This window comes from Hemitrygon akajei, chromosome 20, assembly GCF_048418815.1.
Source record: "Hemitrygon akajei chromosome 20, sHemAka1.3, whole genome shotgun sequence".
Lineage (NCBI taxonomy): Eukaryota > Metazoa > Chordata > Chondrichthyes > Myliobatiformes > Dasyatidae > Hemitrygon > Hemitrygon akajei.
In genome coordinates, this window is record NC_133143.1 from 20801261 (window position 1) to 20818750 (window position 17490).

The 17490-nt window shown below is 38.9% G+C and overlaps 1 protein-coding gene across 7 annotated transcripts in view; it reads left to right on the top strand.

Annotated features, from left to right (window-relative positions):
* LOC140713623 (F-actin-uncapping protein LRRC16A-like) overlaps nt 1-16308 on the top strand; it is a 328263-nt gene extending 311955 nt beyond the window's left edge. For 5 of the 7 annotated variants that reach the window (XM_073023966.1, XM_073023967.1, XM_073023969.1 and 2 more), the window contains 4 exons: nt 2496-2699; nt 5081-5224; nt 6275-6427; nt 15217-16308. In XM_073023966.1, coding sequence (XP_072880067.1) covers nt 2496-2699; nt 5081-5224; nt 6275-6427; nt 15217-15425 — 710 coding nt within the window. In that variant the 3' untranslated portion in view covers nt 15426-16308. The remainder of the gene's footprint in view (nt 1-2495; nt 2700-5080; nt 5225-6274; nt 6428-15216) is intronic. The other 2 variants (XM_073023968.1, XM_073023970.1) reach the window with 2 other exon arrangements.
* Nucleotides 16309-17490: the final 1182 nt, after the last annotated feature.

Consider the following 17490-nt stretch of genomic DNA (forward strand, 5'->3'; position numbering starts at 1 on the left):
TGGTTGATTGGTTAATTTTATGTGAAAATTTTAAGTTTGTTTTCTGAGAATTTTAATACTAATCTCTCTTCAAAGTATTCTATTAGAAGCTGATGACATTCCTTGTTTTATTCAGGTTAGGTACAAGGAAGAAACTATCTGAAACCACGCCTTCTGCCTTCATATAGTTTACTTTGTTTAACATTTGAATTCCATTATGTCAATAGACCATCTCCAGTGGAAGAATATTAGCATAGACTACAAAGAGAATAAATGAACTTTGCCATGTGACAAGAACACTAGTAATACTGGACAGAAATTCTGAGAACAACTCTTTGTTGGCACAGAAATCCAGAAGGGGCAGAGAATTCAGAAAGAGCTCCCTACACAGCAGCCTTATTTGATTGGATTCATTGCCTAGATTCCTGCGCTTTCTGCTTTCACCATCTTCTCGAGGGATGGATAATGAATGTTGTACTTGCCAGCAAAGCTCACATCCCAGGAATAATATTGTCTCGTGTTACAAAGCTTTGCCACATCCACTGGTTTAGGGCACGTTTTATAGTGTGGGGGTCTGAAATGGATTTTCTTTAACTGAAAAAAATCCGTAAATATTTAAATAGTGTATCGTTACTCCTCAATGTTTAAAAAATTGTCAAGGCTAGAAGCCTCACAACTGAACAGATCCCTGTTATAGTTGTTGCCTGGTTTTTTGTTACTATTAGACAGAACTTGCAAACTCAGAACCACTACCAACTAGAATGAGCAGGGCAGCAAAAGTGTGAGAACACTGCCATGTGTAAGTTGTACTCCAAGCCACACCCTACCCCGACTAGGAAATCTATTGGTATTCCTTCACCATTGCTGGTGAAATAACATCCTGGAACTCCCTCCCTAAGCACTGGGTATACCCCATCTCAAGAATGTATAGGTTCAAGAAGACAGCTCACTGCCACTTTTTCAACAGTTTTTAATAAATATTAGAAAAAATTGTGTACAGCTCTATATTTTGGAATACTAACATGTGTCTTAGATGCAAACATCCACAAAATTAATTAGTTTTTTTTTAAAAGATAATGAAAGGTTTCAGCATCACACAAAATGCTGGAGAAACCCAGCAGGCCAGGCAGCATCTATGGACAAGAGTAAAAGTCGATGTTTCAGGCCAAGACCCTTCATCAGGACTGGAGAAAGGTCAACTGTTTATTCATTTCCGTAGATGCTGCCTGACCTGCTGAGTTCCTCCAGCATTTTGTGTGTGTTGCTCTGGATTTCCAGCATCCGCAGATTTTCTCATGTTTATGATAAAAGGCCTCCTTTGTTGCAGCCAATACAGTAACTGTATGGAATGTACCTGTTTGGCAACAGTTTTCTGATTACATTCTAAAACATTGATGCACAAGGTCGAAATGAGGTAGATTTTGAGGTCAAGGGTCCATTAGTTTGGAGAACTAGGAGGCAACATCCTCCTTTGCAACAGTGGGGTAGAAGCTGTCCTTGAGCCTGGTGGTACCCACTTTGAGGCTTTTGTATTTTCCGTCGTCTGATGGGAGGGGAAAGGAGAAAATGTCCGGAATGGGTAGAGTCTTTAGTTACGTTGGCTGTTTTCTTGAGGAAGCAGAGGCACTGGAGAGCTCTCTTGACTGTGGCATTAACATGGCTATTGGTAAATGCCCAGAAACATGAAGCATCTTACCATCTTATCGAGGAATTTAAACAGTGGACAACGTTGCTTGTTTCTAGTATAAGTCAAGATATATTGTCTGCTTCAGATAAAAAGTGAATTACTAATCAGTGGCTAATCTACATCAGTGGTTTAGCTGTAGAGTTCTTGCCTGCCATGTAGGGGGCCCACATTTAATTCCCAGCTAATGCCTTACCTGGAGTATTGTGTGCAGTTCTGGTCACCTCAATGTAGGAAGGATGTCGAAGCTCTACAGAGAATGCACAGGAGCTTTTTTCAGGGTGCTGCCAGGATTAGAGAGCATGTCTTATGGGGAAATGTGGAGCAAGCAAGACCTTTTCTCTTTGGGGTGAAGAAGGTGATGATGGAGGTGTACAAGATGAGGAGAAGCATTGTTACAGTGGACAGCCAGCTCCTTTTTCCCAGAGCAGAAATGGCTAATAATAGGGGACATAATTTTAAGGTGATAGGGGGAAAGTATAGGGGGAGATGTCAGGGTTGAAGAATGCTTTGCTGGGGTGGTTGTAGAGGCAGATACCTCAGGGTCATTTCAGAGACCCTTATGAATGACAGGAAAATGGAGGACTTTGCAGGAGTAAAGGGTTAGGTTGATCTTGGAGCAGGTTAAAAATCCTGTACAACATTGTGGACTGAAGGGCCTGTGTTGTGTTGCACTGTTCTATATTCTAATTCATTAAAAATGTTTTGCACATTGTCCATCTCAAATTTTGGTGTTCTGGACAGAACATGCACTTTACCTGTGAGCTAGCATGCAGTTTTACTGTTTCTTTACATTTCCTCGTGCTTGTACATTGTCTCTTTGTTATTCTAGCCAAGGGTCAGCAAATCCAAAAAGGAGATCCCAGCTTAACTTCACCAGAGAAACTTACGAAACCTGAACCAAAGACAGAAACAGTGAAACCTAGAAGTTCTTCCACCACACCTACCAGTCCAAAAACACCACCTCAGATTCTCAAGCCAGGCAATATGGGGCGTCCTAGTATCCCTCAAAAGCCGAGACCCAGCTGGAGCTCAGGTAAGTCTGGTTACCTATCATTCACTCATTAATTCAGCTGTTGAGTGTCAGTAAAGACTATTTCACAAACTCAATCGTTGAAGAAGTGCTCCCTTGTAGGTCAAAATACTTGAAGGATTTTATAAATGGATTAGGCCTGGTAGAATAGATCACAAAGAAAAAAATCTGAAAAAATATTTAGTGGGGTCAAACTTTTCTGTAGACTTTGAGAAGTTAGATAATAACTATCAGATTCTTGCTTCCAGTGATAAATACAGAGGGGTGAAAGGTCAGCCAGTGTCCCTCAATTAATGAAATGCTCAAGAATCTGCCTTGAGTGTCTCCTTTACCTGTGCTTCGTCACCCTCCAAATCATGGAATTTCAAAGAGCCACCATTTTTGTCCTAGCTGTGAATAGTCAGCTCTATCCTGTGGTTTAGATCCCCAGGTCTAGACCTTAGAGTCAGAGCTGCAACATGGAAACAAGTCTTCAGGCTACGAAGTCCATGCTGACCTTCAAGCACCCATCTTTCCTCTAATCCTACCCCAAATCCAAACCCACATTCCTATCAGCTCCTCCCCAATATTCTGTCTTTCATCCTACACATTAGGCACTGGAGGAAATTTGGAGAGGCCAGTTAATCTGACCGTCAGCATATCTCTGGGATGTGGATGAAGTCCTAGAGAAAACCCCGCTGTCACGGGAAGGACGTGCAAACTCCACACAGATAGCACTGGAGCGCAGGATTGAATCCTGGATTTGTGAGGCAGTGCCACTGTGCCCCCCACTATTTTATAGCTGGGAATGGAAACAGATTCTCAATATTTTGCTCTGCCAAGGTATCAGATTTGTTTTAAGGTTCCAGTTCAATCACCTTCCATTTTACTAAACTCAAGTTCAGAGTTACTTTGTTATCCAGGTACATGTATGTCAACAGGTGCAACCATAAGCTATGGTTTCTTGCGGGCATACTCAGTAAAACCATAACAGTATCAATGAAAGACAGCACCCAACAGGACAGACAAACAACCAGTGTGCAAAAGACAACAAACTCTGCAAATGCAAAATCAAAATAAGAAATAATAATAATAAATAAATAAATAAGCAATAAATATCAAGAACATGAGATGAAGAGTCCTGGAAAGTGAGTCAGTAGGTTGTGGGAACAGTTCAGATGGTTGAATGATGATATCTCACTGGGATCAACTCAGGAATTTCAGCCCATTGTACATTTTCAGAGGGCAATCGTCTTATCATGGAAATCAATCCTTGCACTATTCTTGCAGCTGTAACTTCACCTTGCATGTGACATCAGCAAGGCCTGTGTCACTTCAGTAATACTTCTGTATCTTCAGTCTACCCTACTTGCAATAAAAGTTATCACACCATTTCAATACCTTAAGTATCAGCATGTTAACACTTTGATCCTCGTTCAAAGGAGCTGCTATTGTGAAAATGCATGAAGTATTTTTCCAGTGTCGCTTCCTTTATTATTCTCCTTTATAGGCTTCTCCAGTTTTGCCTTTAAGAAACATTGTTTTATTATTGATGTATTCTTCCTTTTGCTTGAATTTAAGGGCTTTATTAATCTCTTATTCTTTGTAGTTGGCTCTCAGTTTTTCTTCCTCTATCAACATCTTGTTCATCCTGTTCTGAACTCCTCCAAATCCTCAGGGTTATTGCTCTTCACGGTGTTGCAAGTCGTTTGTAACCCAGTGCTATCCTTAATCTAAATTGTATATTATTATGGGGATTATTTTCCTTCAGGGATATGTGTATAGATGCTATGAATTTGCATTTACTACTTTACAAATGTATCATTGATGGTTGATTGTAATCTTTCAATTAAATTTCTTTGTATACCCTTCCTACTTCTGTAAATCATTGTTTCGATTTAAGACCCTCATTTTGGATATGAACTCTTCTTAATTCTGTAAGTGTCTTCGTTTAAGTTTAAGACCTTCCTTCTCAAATTTAAAACACAATGGAACAGCTCTTTATTCAAAAGTGAATTTAATGATTCTCCCTCTTTATTTGGAGGCAGCTTTTAAAATTTTTCATAGATCATTAATATTTATTTTATAAATCTCCACAGAAATATGCACTGTTAATCCATCATTTCTAATATTAAACATTTTTTCATTATATAGTATAATTAGCTCCATTTTATTGAGAGTAGGATATATATTTTGTAAGGAATTCTAATTAGATTGGTGATACTTATTGGGAGGAAAATTAGCTCATAATCCCCTTTGTACATCTAACAAAGAACTTGTTGAAAAATGTTCCATTGGATCACTGGATGCAAAGCACTAATTTATCTCAAGCAACTGCTTGTATTGTTTGGAGAAAGAATGAATGACTTTGACAAGAATGATACCTTTGTTATTCCTTGTTATAGAGGAAACCCCAGAATCACCATCTGGTCTCTCTTCCCCCAAAATTGCTCTGGTCCCACCTGCTCTAAAGCGAATACCATCAGATAAGGATGGGCAGAGCAGCCCCCCTTTCAGTGGGCCCAACAGCTGCTCATCTTCACATGAAGGTAGGCTGATACTGTTTAATGCCAGACAAGAGAGATGGGGAGAGCGTTGTGGGGGAGGAAGGGCTGATTAGACCAATTGGAAGATTTACTGAATAATACAGCAGACAGTTAACTCTTTAACTGTATCATCCACCTCCTTATCAGGATCCCAAAAGAAACCAGATATTCTGAGAGAGAAGTTGAATGAAAATTTATAGCTGTAACTTATCAAGGATGAGCAAATTTCTTTTCTCTGATTGGGGACTGGTAATGTTCTTGGATGTATTCAGTGAAAGAGTTACAAGCTGGTGGCATTCAATGGCAATAACATTTGTGAAAGATAATGTATTAGAGGATTAACTGTAATGTAAAATGTAATTTCCCTGTAAAAAGTGCTCAATTATGTATCAATATTGCATTTCTTTTGTTATTGCAATTGCACAAGCCACCACAGTGTGTAAACCATCTTGTATGCATTTCACATTACAAATGGTTTGTATTATTGCAAAATGTGTATTTCATTTGTTTTCCCATTTGTTTGTCTCCATAAGCTAAAACAAATGTAACTTTGCAAAAGTGAAACATATTGCAGTCCACTAGGAATTCAAGTGATGCTTTGTCATTTATAAGCTAATGAGCATCAAGAAAATTTCTATACATTTACATTTCAAAATTGCTTAAATTTTTGTCAGCTACACAAATCTACCTTCATCATTGCAAGAATATTTAAGTCATGAGAGAAGCGGAGTTTTTTTCCCTCAACATTGACCACTGATGTCCAGAGGCTTTGCAGTATGCGTCCTTTGAGGCAGGAAAGCTTTATCACATTTATAAAAAGTAAACCATAAAGAAAATTGAACAGTTTCTTATAAAATTACTAAATACAAGATCCTATTTTCTGCAGTTTTGTGTTCAAAACAAGAAGATTGTCTTTACATTCTTAAATGGAAAAGTTATTTTTGTACGTAAAAGCTAAAGGTCAGCATATTTCTCCTTCAAGTATAGTTTGTGCTGCTCCAACTGATTGTGTTTATGAAGTAAAAATTAAAAAGTACCATTTTTCCCTGGTAGAGCTATTTGGACTTGATAATAGAACTGACACAGAAAATGATTCTGAAATGGCAAAAAATGGAGCACGTGTCAAAAGAATACTGAGGCAATCATCTACTGGCGCGGTGAATGATGCAAGCGAGATTGAGCACAAGAAATCACAGCCAATGACTGGTCAGAACTTTTGCCTTCCTGGAATAGTGGTGGTGGTGAAGCTGGCACCAACAAATAATTAACTTCTTTTCCCCCAAGCGGCATAGTACAAGCAACTTAAAACTGTATATCTGGAACACAAATTGGAGATTCAGTTATCATTGGCAATTGTATTACTGAATTATAGTATAACAGCATTTTTGCATGATAGATTCAAGTTGAATGGATGCAAAAATCTAAATTGGAAAAAATGAGGATATGCTCACCTCTGACTTTAAAGCTACCAATGTCCTTTTTTAAAAAAAATTAAGATTATACACCTATCAGAGCTATTGAGTTTGTACATATATTTTGGATTTTACTCACTAATTTACTCACTACTAGCTAATTTTGCAAAATCAAAACCTTGCTAGTCAGTTATACAATATGTTTTTGAGAAATCCAGGCTGCTAGATTTGACTTAGTATGATGTACAAAAGCAATACAACAGGATAGGTGTATGTCTGTTCTAATTTGTTGGTGCCATTTTCATGTTTGGAGGCAGATCATATTCATATCTTGCGGATGAAACCTTTAATATCCCATTCCCTGTATCATGTTAATTTTATTTGCTCAAAATTAAATGTGAAATTAATTGCAATTGGCTTCTAGTGAATATCAATAACATTTTCATATTTAAAAACATTTAAAGTGATAATATAAATTATGAAGCTGACTTCTTGAATTAAAACTAAGCTTCAGGAAGGCCAGGGATAGGGATGTTGAAGCTTTGAAAGCTTTGCTTTAAGGTGGTGGTGATAATTTTGTTAAGTTTTTATTTGACTTTTAAACTTCATTCAAGTATTGTGTTTAGCAAGCTTTGCTGCTGATATTGTGTCCCATCGTTTGTGTGTTATTTCATTCATTTTCTTTGTGATCACTTATGGACAAATACTGTGTGCTGTATTTCCTAAATGCCATGACTCAGGCTCAGTGATGAATTAATTTCAGGATATCTCACTGGTTTTGGAATATAGCCATTCGAAACCATACTGCTTAAATCTCCTCTTTCTCCTTTAGTATTGATTTTAGCCTTCAATCTCCTATCTATATTCCAGAAACTTTTTTTTTCTGTGAATGAAAGGAGATTGTGCAATTTCTAAATTGAAGGCCCCATTTAACTCAGTTCAGTGAAGATTCCAGTGGACTTGCGCACAATCATGTTATGGAGATGCTAAAGTCCAAGTGTATTTATTATCGAAGTATGTTTTCAGAATACAACCCGGAGATTCGACTTCCCCACAGACAGCCATAAAACAATGAAAATCCATGGAGCCATTCAAAGAAAAACATCAACCCCCGCCCCCCCCCCAGGTGTCTTTTAAAATTTATAGTTGACACCCACTTCTATAGCAACATCTGACTGCTCATTCCATATACCCACCATTCTCTGTGTAAATAAAAAATATGTCCCACATCTTCTTTATAAATCTTCAGCATCCCCCCCTTGAACATATGCCATCTGGTTTTAAACTCCCCTGCACTGAGATAAACACTGTTCCATTCATTTTATCTATGCCCCTCATGATTTCAGAAACCTCTATGAAGTCACCTCTCAGACTCCATCATTCCAGGGAAAATAGTAGAAGCTTCTCCTTGCAGCTGAAGGTGCCTGGTTGCAGTAACTACTTTGTGAATCTTTTGTTCACCCTTTTCAGCTTAATATCAGCCTTCCTATAGGTGGGTGACCAGAACTGCGCTTGATACTCCCAAATCTGGACTCATAAATTAACGAGTACAGTTGCAACAAGTATTAGCCAGTCTTTTTGTAGTTGTGGACAACATTGGCCATATTAATCTGCTCATCCTATTTCCAGTTCTGATTAGATTATGAAGATGAGTTGGTGGATTTGAATCACATTTGCTAATTTACATCTCCCACCAACAATGGCAGCCAGTCAAACCTGTTCCATCTTCAAATAATCAGTACCCAACCTCTTTTAACCCACCTTAGTTTAAAGGTCCTGAACTTGGAAGGAAACGTCACCACATAAATACATGAAGGCATAAGAAGCATGTGTGGCTTCAAAGTTTCCAGGCCTCTGTGCTCTTGATGTTGAGTTTAGTGTGGGATCACAAAGTTGAAGAAGATAGAGTGGGGAGTACATGCAATATCCTGTCCCAAGTTGAGTTCAGCTCTCCTATTCACTTCATATGCGCAAGGGACAAAGGTAAGAGTTTGCAAATTTGTATGTTGTAAGTTTTTTTTTGAATGTAACAGATTTTAATATTTTTGGATGTTTCTGACTGACTGAAATAGTAATTATTTTTGCAGTGATTGATGAGCTGATGGAAAGGGACAGTCACGGAATCATAAGAGTTGAACAGTACAGAAGTGGGTCCTTTGGCCAACTTGTCACATCAACTGCGAGACCTATTGTTTTTGCCCATATTAGGCCTGTATCACTCTACTCTTTTCCTATTCAATTAACTTCCAAATGCCTTTTGAACATTGAAATTATATCTGCCTCTACTACTTCATGGCAATTCTTTCCATGTAATCACGACCCTCTGTGTGAGAAACTTGCTCCTCAGATCTTCTTTAAATTCCTCCCTTTTCACTCTAAATCAATGCCCTCTAGTTTTAAACTCCCTCCCCCCACCCCCAAACTTGGGAAAAGGCTCAGATCTTCTACAGATTTTATAAACCTCTCTCACCCCTCAGCTTCCTGTGTTCCAGCTGATCCAGTAATTCCTTATAAGTAAAATCTTCCATTCTAAGCAACATCCTGTCTCATCTCTTCTGGACACTATCTAATGCCTAGAGTCAAATGAAACGTTTTTAGATCCCTTGTTGCATTGGTTTCTCAGTGAGTTAAGTCCTAAAGGAATTGATCAATTATTATCCAACTGGGCGTATAGATGTGAAAGCGGTAATGATTTAGAGCAAAGCTGATTGATTTGCACTCAATTTTAGGCTAACTTTAGCAAATCCATTGACTTTGTCCCAAAACCAGCAAGTTATGCAAGCAGAAATTTAGATCTGTCACCTTTACTTTCAGTTTTGCTAGATTCCTTCAGGGAAACACTGAAGATTTGTCCTAAATTATCTCTTAAGGTACCAGGGAAGGACTTCAATTATCTGACTTCCCCAGCTGATTCATAACTTGGACTGGATATTTCTCATTGGGAGATTCTACAAAAGGGAGACTCTCCCAGTGGCTGCCCATTTCAGTTTGATCCATTCTCATTCTGACTTGTCTGTCCATGGATTAGGCCAAACTCAGGATGGAGAAGCAACACCTCATATTCCTACAGGGTATCCTCCAACCAGATGGCATGAACATCAATTTCTCTAACTTTCAGTAAGTGCAGTTTGAGACAGTGAAGATCAAGTCAGGTTACCAGTATTACAGTGGAGTAAAGAGAATTACAGAGGCATGAGAAGGGGACTGTATCAGGGATGACATCAGAACAGCAGTGGCTGGAGTTTCTGGGGCAATTCAGAAGGCACATGATAGATGCATTCCAAAGATGAAGTATTCTAAAGGGAAGATGAGTCAACACAACCGTGGCTGACAAGGGAAGTCAAAAATAGCATAAAAGCTAAAGAGAGGGCACTTTAATATACCAAACATTAATGAGAAGTTAGAAGATTGGGAAGTTTTTAAAAACCAACAGGAGGCAACTAAAAAGCCATAAGGAGAGAAAAGATGAAATATGAAGGTAAGCCAGCCAATAATATAAAAGAAGATATCAAAAGTTTTTTCAAATATAGAAAGAGTAAAACAGAAGTGAGAGTGGATTTCGGACAGCTTGAAAATGAATCAGAATCAGGTTTATTATCACCGGCATGTGTCGTGAAATTTGTTAACTTAGCAGCAGCAGTTCAATGCAGTACATAATATAGCAGAAAAGAAAATAATAGTAATTAATAAAATAATAAACAAGTAAATCAATTACATATATTAAGTAGATTTTTTTTAAACGTGCAAAAACAGAAATACTGTATATATTTTAAAAAGTGAGGTAGTGTCCAAAGATTCAAAGTCCATTTAAGAATTGGATGGCAGAGGGGAAGAATCTGTTCCTGAATCACTGAGTGTGTGTCTTCAGGCTTCTGTACCTCCTACCTGATGGTAACAGCGAGAAAAGGGCATGTCCTGGGTGCTAGCGGTCTTTAATAATGGACGCTGCCTTTCTGAGACACCACTCCCTAAAGATGTCCTGGGTACTTTGTAGGCTAGTAATCATGCTCCAAGATGGAGCTGATTAGCTAAATGACTCTAGAGAGGTAGTAATGGGATATAAAGAAATGGCAGAAATGGTATTTTGCATCTCTTCACCATGGAAGACACGAGCTGTATGCCAGAAATGCAAGAGTGTCAGGGGGCAGAAGTGAGTGTAGTTGCTATTACTAAGGAGAAGGTGCTTGGGAAGCTGAAAGGTCTGAAGATAGATAAATCAGCTTGATCAGATGGACTACACTCCAGAGTTCTGAAGGATGTAGCTGAAGAGATTGTGGAGGCATTAGTAATGATCTTTCAAGAATCTCTAGATTCTGGAATGGTTTTAGAAAGATGGAAAATTGCAAATGTCACTCCACTCATTAAGAAGAGTGAGAGACAGAAGAAAGAACTTAACGGCCAATTAGCCTGAATTCAGTGGTTGGGAAGATTTTGGAGTTCATTATTAAGGATGAGGTTTCAAGGTACTTGGAGTCAAATGTTAAAACAGGCCAAAGTCAGCATGGTTCATTAAGGAGAAATCTTGTCTGACATATCTGTTGGAATTCTTTAAGGAAATAACAAGCAGGATAGACAAAGGAGAACCAGTGGATGTTGTTTAGTTGGATTTTCAGAAGGACTTTGACAAGGTGCTGCACATTACGCTGTTTAACAAGATAAGAGCCCATGGTATTAAAGAAGAGGTACTAGCATGGTTAGAAGGTTGGCTGACTGGTGTTGGGTCTGGGTCCACAGCTTTTTTTAACACTATGTCAATGGTTTGGATGAAGGAATTGATGGCATTGTGGCCAAGTTTGTGGATGATATAAAGATAGGTGGAGGGGCAGGGGCAGTTGGTGTTGAAGAAGCAGATAATCTGCAGAAGGACTTTGACAGATTTGGAAAATGGGCAAAGAAGTGGCAGATGAAATATAGTGCAGAGAAGTGTATGATTATGCACTTTGGTAGAAGGAATAATGGCATAAGTAGACTTTTCTAAATTGGAGAAAATTCAAAAATCAGAGTTGCAAAAGGACTTTGGAGCCCTCTTGCAGGATTCCCTAAAGGGGAACGTGGGCTGAGTCAGTGGTAAGGAAATTAAATGCAATATTAGCATTCATTTTGAGGGGATGAGAATATAAAAACAAGGATGTAAAACTGATGTTTTATAAGGCATTTGTCAGACTACACTTGGGATATAGTGAATAGTTTTGAGCCCCTTATCTGAAAAAGGATATGCGGGCATCGGAATACGTCCAGAGGAGGTTCACAAGAATGATTCCAGGAATAAAAGGGTTAATGTGTGAGGAGTGTTTGATGGCTCTGGGCCTATAATTGGTGGAATTTAGAAGAGCGAGAGGGAATCCCGTTGAAACCCATAGAATATTGAAAGGGCTAGATAGAGTGGATGTGGAGAGTATGTTTCCTTTAGTGGAGGAATCTAGGACCAGAGGGCACTGTCTCAGAATAGAGGGACATTTAGAACAGAGAGAGTAGTGAATCTGTGGAACCCATTGCCATGGACTGCTGTGGAGGCCAAGTCATTGATATATTTAAAGCAGAGACTGATAAATTCTTGGTTAGTCAGGATGTCAAAAGTTACAGGGAGAAGGCAGGAGAGTGGTAGAGCAGACTCAATGGGCTTTTGCTTTATACTGCTCTTATAATTTTTCCCCATTCCCTTTTCGCTCTTTTTCCATTCTTCATTCCAGTTACCCTCTCAGCCATCGTCTTTTCCTCACCCATTACTTCCTCTGATTTCCTCCTCTTTTCCTTTCTACCATGATCCACTGACTTACAACAGTAGATTACTTCTCCAGCCCTTTACCTCTTCCATTACTTACTGCATCCCCCCTCTCCCACCCACCTTCCCACTTAACCTGGTCTAATCTCTCACCTTCCAGCTTGTATTCTTTCCTTTCCCCCCACCTTATCAATTTGGCCTCTGCCTCCTTCCTTTTCAGTTCTAATGAAGCATTTCAGCTCAAAATGTTGACATGTTTATTCTCTTCCATAGATGCTGCTTGACTTGCTAAGTTCCTCCAGCACTTTGTGTAGGTTGCTCAAGATTTCCTGCATCTGCAGAAACTCTTGCATTTATATTGGAAAGCCTTTAGATTTTGTTTTGACAATCCACTATTTTCACCGTCATAATTACTACACAACTATTTTCCTTTTCTTCCTTGAGATTTTTTTCTTCAGTAGATAAACACCTGAGCAACCACACTAAGGCTTAACTTCTTGATTCTGGATCATCAGCCTTAGCCTTTTGGTTTCCTTTGTCTTCAAAGTAAAACTATTATCCAAGTGCATATATGTCACCATATGCAGCTCTGAGATTCATTATCTTTCGGGCATACTCAATAAATCCATAGAATGATAATCACGATAGATTCAATGATAAAACCGCCAACATGGGCATTCCACCAGTGTGTAAATACAAAAAGAAAGAAATAATAATAATAATAATAATAAATAAATAAGCACTGAATATCAGGAACTTGAGATGAAGAGTTCTTCAAAATGAGCGCACAGGTTGTGGGAACAGTTCAGTGATGGGGTGAGTGTTCAGGTTCAGGGGTAATAACTGTTCTTGAACATGGTGGTGTGAGTCCGGAGGTTCCTGTACCACCTTCCTGATAGCAGCACCAAAAAGCACCATGACTTGGGTGGTGGGGCGAACATTTCAGTGATATCTTGCTATCTTACCAGTGTTAGCTGCTGACCATGGATGGTAAAAACCCATACAAATAAATATTTTTAACAAAAATTAGCATCCCATGAACTGTAAAGTAGAGGAATAAAGATTAATGGACCTCAATACACTAATATGAGCACTTCTTATAGTGGTTCATTAGAAGAGCTGTTCAAACCAATGGTTTTCTTAATCAAGAAACTTGGAACAGGAATGGACAAAAAGCTTGTGGCTTCAGAATGATCCTAATTGAATGGAATGACCACCAAGTACCAGCCTTTGCTGGTAACTAAGTTGATGGTTTCAGCAGAGAGTGTTTAAGTATGTTTTATTGCCATTAATATTCATTTGGGAGATGTAATCATAGAGCATGTTGGCCCTGCTGCTTAGCCTCCTGCTAGTCCCTCAAATGGTTATGTGAATGGTATGGGAGTTTAGGTTATGCTAAATACTAAAGCAAGTATTCACACAGAACAACAGATTATATGTGAACAGTGATTCAGGACATGGTGCCACTTTTTAAGATGATGCAATTTCTCCAAGTACTTTTTATTTTATATGCACAAAGATTACTCCCATCAGGTAGTTCTTATACCTTTATTTTGGGATAAATCTGTTGCTTTCTGTTAATTGTTATTTTTTGATCTTTTTACTTAGTGGTTGGAACAACAGCACGTGGTTATAGCATATCAGTAGTTAGAAAGCTAACCACTGAAAATCGTGTTTTTAATTGAAGTTAAGCAAATTAAATGTAGCGTGGAGTTGCACAGTATGGAAAGATGCCATTTGGCCCACCATTTTGACACTGACCTTCGAGCACCTAATCCTACTCTGATAACCTTTCTTAATGCCCTTCACATTCCCGTCAATTCCTTCCAGGTTCTTCATTTACACACTAGGGGCAAATTAACATAGCCAAGCATTTTGCCTTTGAACAAATTGTGTCCCTAGAGCAGGGGTTCCAAATCTGGGATCCACAGATCCCTTCCTTAATGGTATTGGTCCATGGCATAAAAATGGTCGGTGGCTGTTGTCCTAGAGGAAACCCACGTGATTGCAGGGAGGACCTGCAAACTCCATAGAGACGAGATCAAACCCAGGTTGCTGGGGTTGTGAGACAGTAGCTCTACCTGCTGTCCCACCATGTTGTTCTATTTTGAGAATGGACTTTACTTATAGCCTTTGAAATTTAAGAGTATAAAGATGTTTAAATATTTGTTTCACTTAATATGACCATTATATTAAAAAAAATTGCTTCTGGGCTTGGCTGTATAATGATGCCTGCCTTAAAAAAAAACATGTTCTAAGCATTGTCTCGCATTAGGTTGGATGTACTGTTGCTTATTTCTACAGAGTTCACCAGTGGTTGCCAATTAACCAGAACTGAGGATCAGAATGCACTTCATATCTGGTCGTTCAGATAATGCTGGCCATGGTTGGTGCAAAGAGCACAGATCCATTAATTTGAATGGGGTCACCAATCTTTATTAGCAAGTGATGTTATTTTAATGCTTTAGTGAAATTATATATAATAACTATTTTAAGATTTGGTGTTTTTTATCTAAAAAAAATTATAACTTAATCTCTAACAGTTTAGCTTTTTTGAGTTAAACGTATACCAGTGGTTTCTGCAAGTATGGTTATTAAAAGTACCCTGATGCCATGAGCTGTCAGTAGTCCATCACGATGGTCTATAGACAGGACCTTATTGAGGTCAACTCATCACTCACAGACTGCCCATCCTCATGGACAAACAGCAGCCGTGACCATGGGTATTCCAGGAGACGCGAGTACAAGGCACAGATCCGACACAAGTCTTTTCTCTGCCTTCATATACTAATGTATTTAATTTTTTCTATTTTTACATTGCATTAAATAATCCTTACTCCATTGTTATTAAAAATTACCAGTACGTCAAAGTTCTATGACAGAGACCAGCTCCAAGCAAAGCCCTCAGTCAGAAGAAAGCAAGTCAGATCGATCTGCTGATGATCAAGAGTTTCGAGCGAAGGAGAAGACGGCAAAGAGAGAGCGGCAGCATTCGAAGACGGAGGGGAAGAGCAGCAGCAGGTCCAGTGATTCTGGAGAGGAAGGCGACAAAGACTACATATTTGTATAGACGCTTTGAGGAATAGAGGTTGTGCAGCACAAGAACACATAATGAAACAGGTGATCAGGGTGTAACAATGAACCTGAGATGTTTCATTCACCAGCCAAACAGCAGATACTTTTTTTTAACTGGAAAACTATTGGGATTCTTGGCTTACATTTTTTTTAATTACTTGATTCTTTAAAATAATCTATTGCATTAATTTACTGCATGCTTATAATGCTCTGCCATCCACCCAATCTCATCCATTAATCACTGCTTCCCAATTCTGACAATGGTTAGATGCCAATAATTTCTCTTACACTGGAATTTTGTATAACAGCTCTGAAGAACACAAGAACATTGGAAAATATGCATTGGAACTGGAAACTTTGTGGGGCTAGCTTCTGTATAATATTCAGAAAATTAATGGATATGCCCCATGTGTTCATGGGTGGCGAATGTACACACGAGATATAATCCTGTATGCAAGTGAGAAGATTAATGTTACTAATTGAGCACAGTAATGAAATAGATTTGTATAATTTATTATAAATAAAAAGGGGAGCTTGGATAAGGGTTTATAATCCTACAGCAGGGCATCTTTTGTCCTCGATGTACAGATACGCCATTCCAGTTTATTAAATAAGTTGTAATAAACATTCTCATAAGCACAATGAGCAAGAGTATATGGGGGTGTAACTTATAGCAGTTTCATGTAATGGTCTGATGGAACAGGGAAGTATGATTTTATTTTAATCATTAGGCTAGCTGATGATTTACCCACTTTTACATCTGAAATAATTTTATAATTTTGCCTTCCAGTGACATATATTGCTCACTGTATGTTAGTTCCAGTGTAGGTGGAATTTCTTCATGTATATATTTGTACCAATAAAGAGAATGATTCATACCTTTGTTTCTTCTGGCCTGGACTGTCCTTAAAACCAAGCCTTAGTGATGTGCAGGTGTGACAAGACAACAAGTGAAACACCCTATGCCTACTTGTAACCATGTCTGGTTAATGTTCAGACACGCTGAGAGAAAATTTTATTATTAAAGTACATATGTGTCACCACATACAACCGAGATTCATTTTCCTGTGGGCATACTCAGCAAATCTATAGAACAGTAACTATAACAGGATCAATGAAAGATCAACCAGAATGCAGAAGGCGACAAACTGTGCCAATACAAATGTAAATAAATAGCAATGAATAACGAGAACTTAAGATAACAGGATAAAGAGCCCATGAAGTGAGATCATTGGTTGTGGGAATTTCTCAGTGGATGGTCAAGTGAGTGTAGTTATCCCCTTCTGTTCAGACGCCTGATGGGTGTGGAGCAGTAACTGTCCTTGAACCTGATGGTATATGTCCTGAGGCTCTTGTACCTTCTGCCTGATGGCAGCAGTGAAGAAAGATCACGGTGGTGATCACTGGTGATGGATGCTGCTTTGCTACGACAATGTTTCATGTTGATGTGCTCACTGGTTGGGAGGGCTTTGCCAATGATGTACTGGGCCAAATCCACTTCCTTTTTAAGGATTTTCCGTTCAGAGGCTTCGCTGTTTCCTTACCAGGCCGTGATGCAGCCAGTCAATTTACTCTCCACAACACATCTATAGAAGTGACATCTGTAAATGTGGCATTCATTGCCAGGCAATGACTACCAGCAGCAAGAGAGGGTCTTCCATCATGTTTGACATTCAAGTGGCATTACCATCATAGAACCCCCACCAATAATATCCTGGGGGTCACTATTAGCGAGAAACTCAGCTGCTGCAGCCATATAAATAACACTGCTACAAGAGCAGGTCAGAGGCTGAGCTTCCCAAAGTGCAGTGTTTCGCCTCATGACCTTCCCACCATCTGCAGGACCCACGTCAAGAATGTGCTGAGTTTTTCTCTGTGCTTACAAATGCTATGTTAGCATTCATTTCAAGAGGTCCAGAATACAAGAGCAGGGATGTGATGCTGAGGCTTTATAAGGCCTCACCTTGAGTATTGTGAACAGTTTTGGGCCCCTCATCTTAGAAAGGATGTGCTGGCACTGGAGAGGGTCCAGAGGAGGTTCACAAGGATGATTCCAGGAA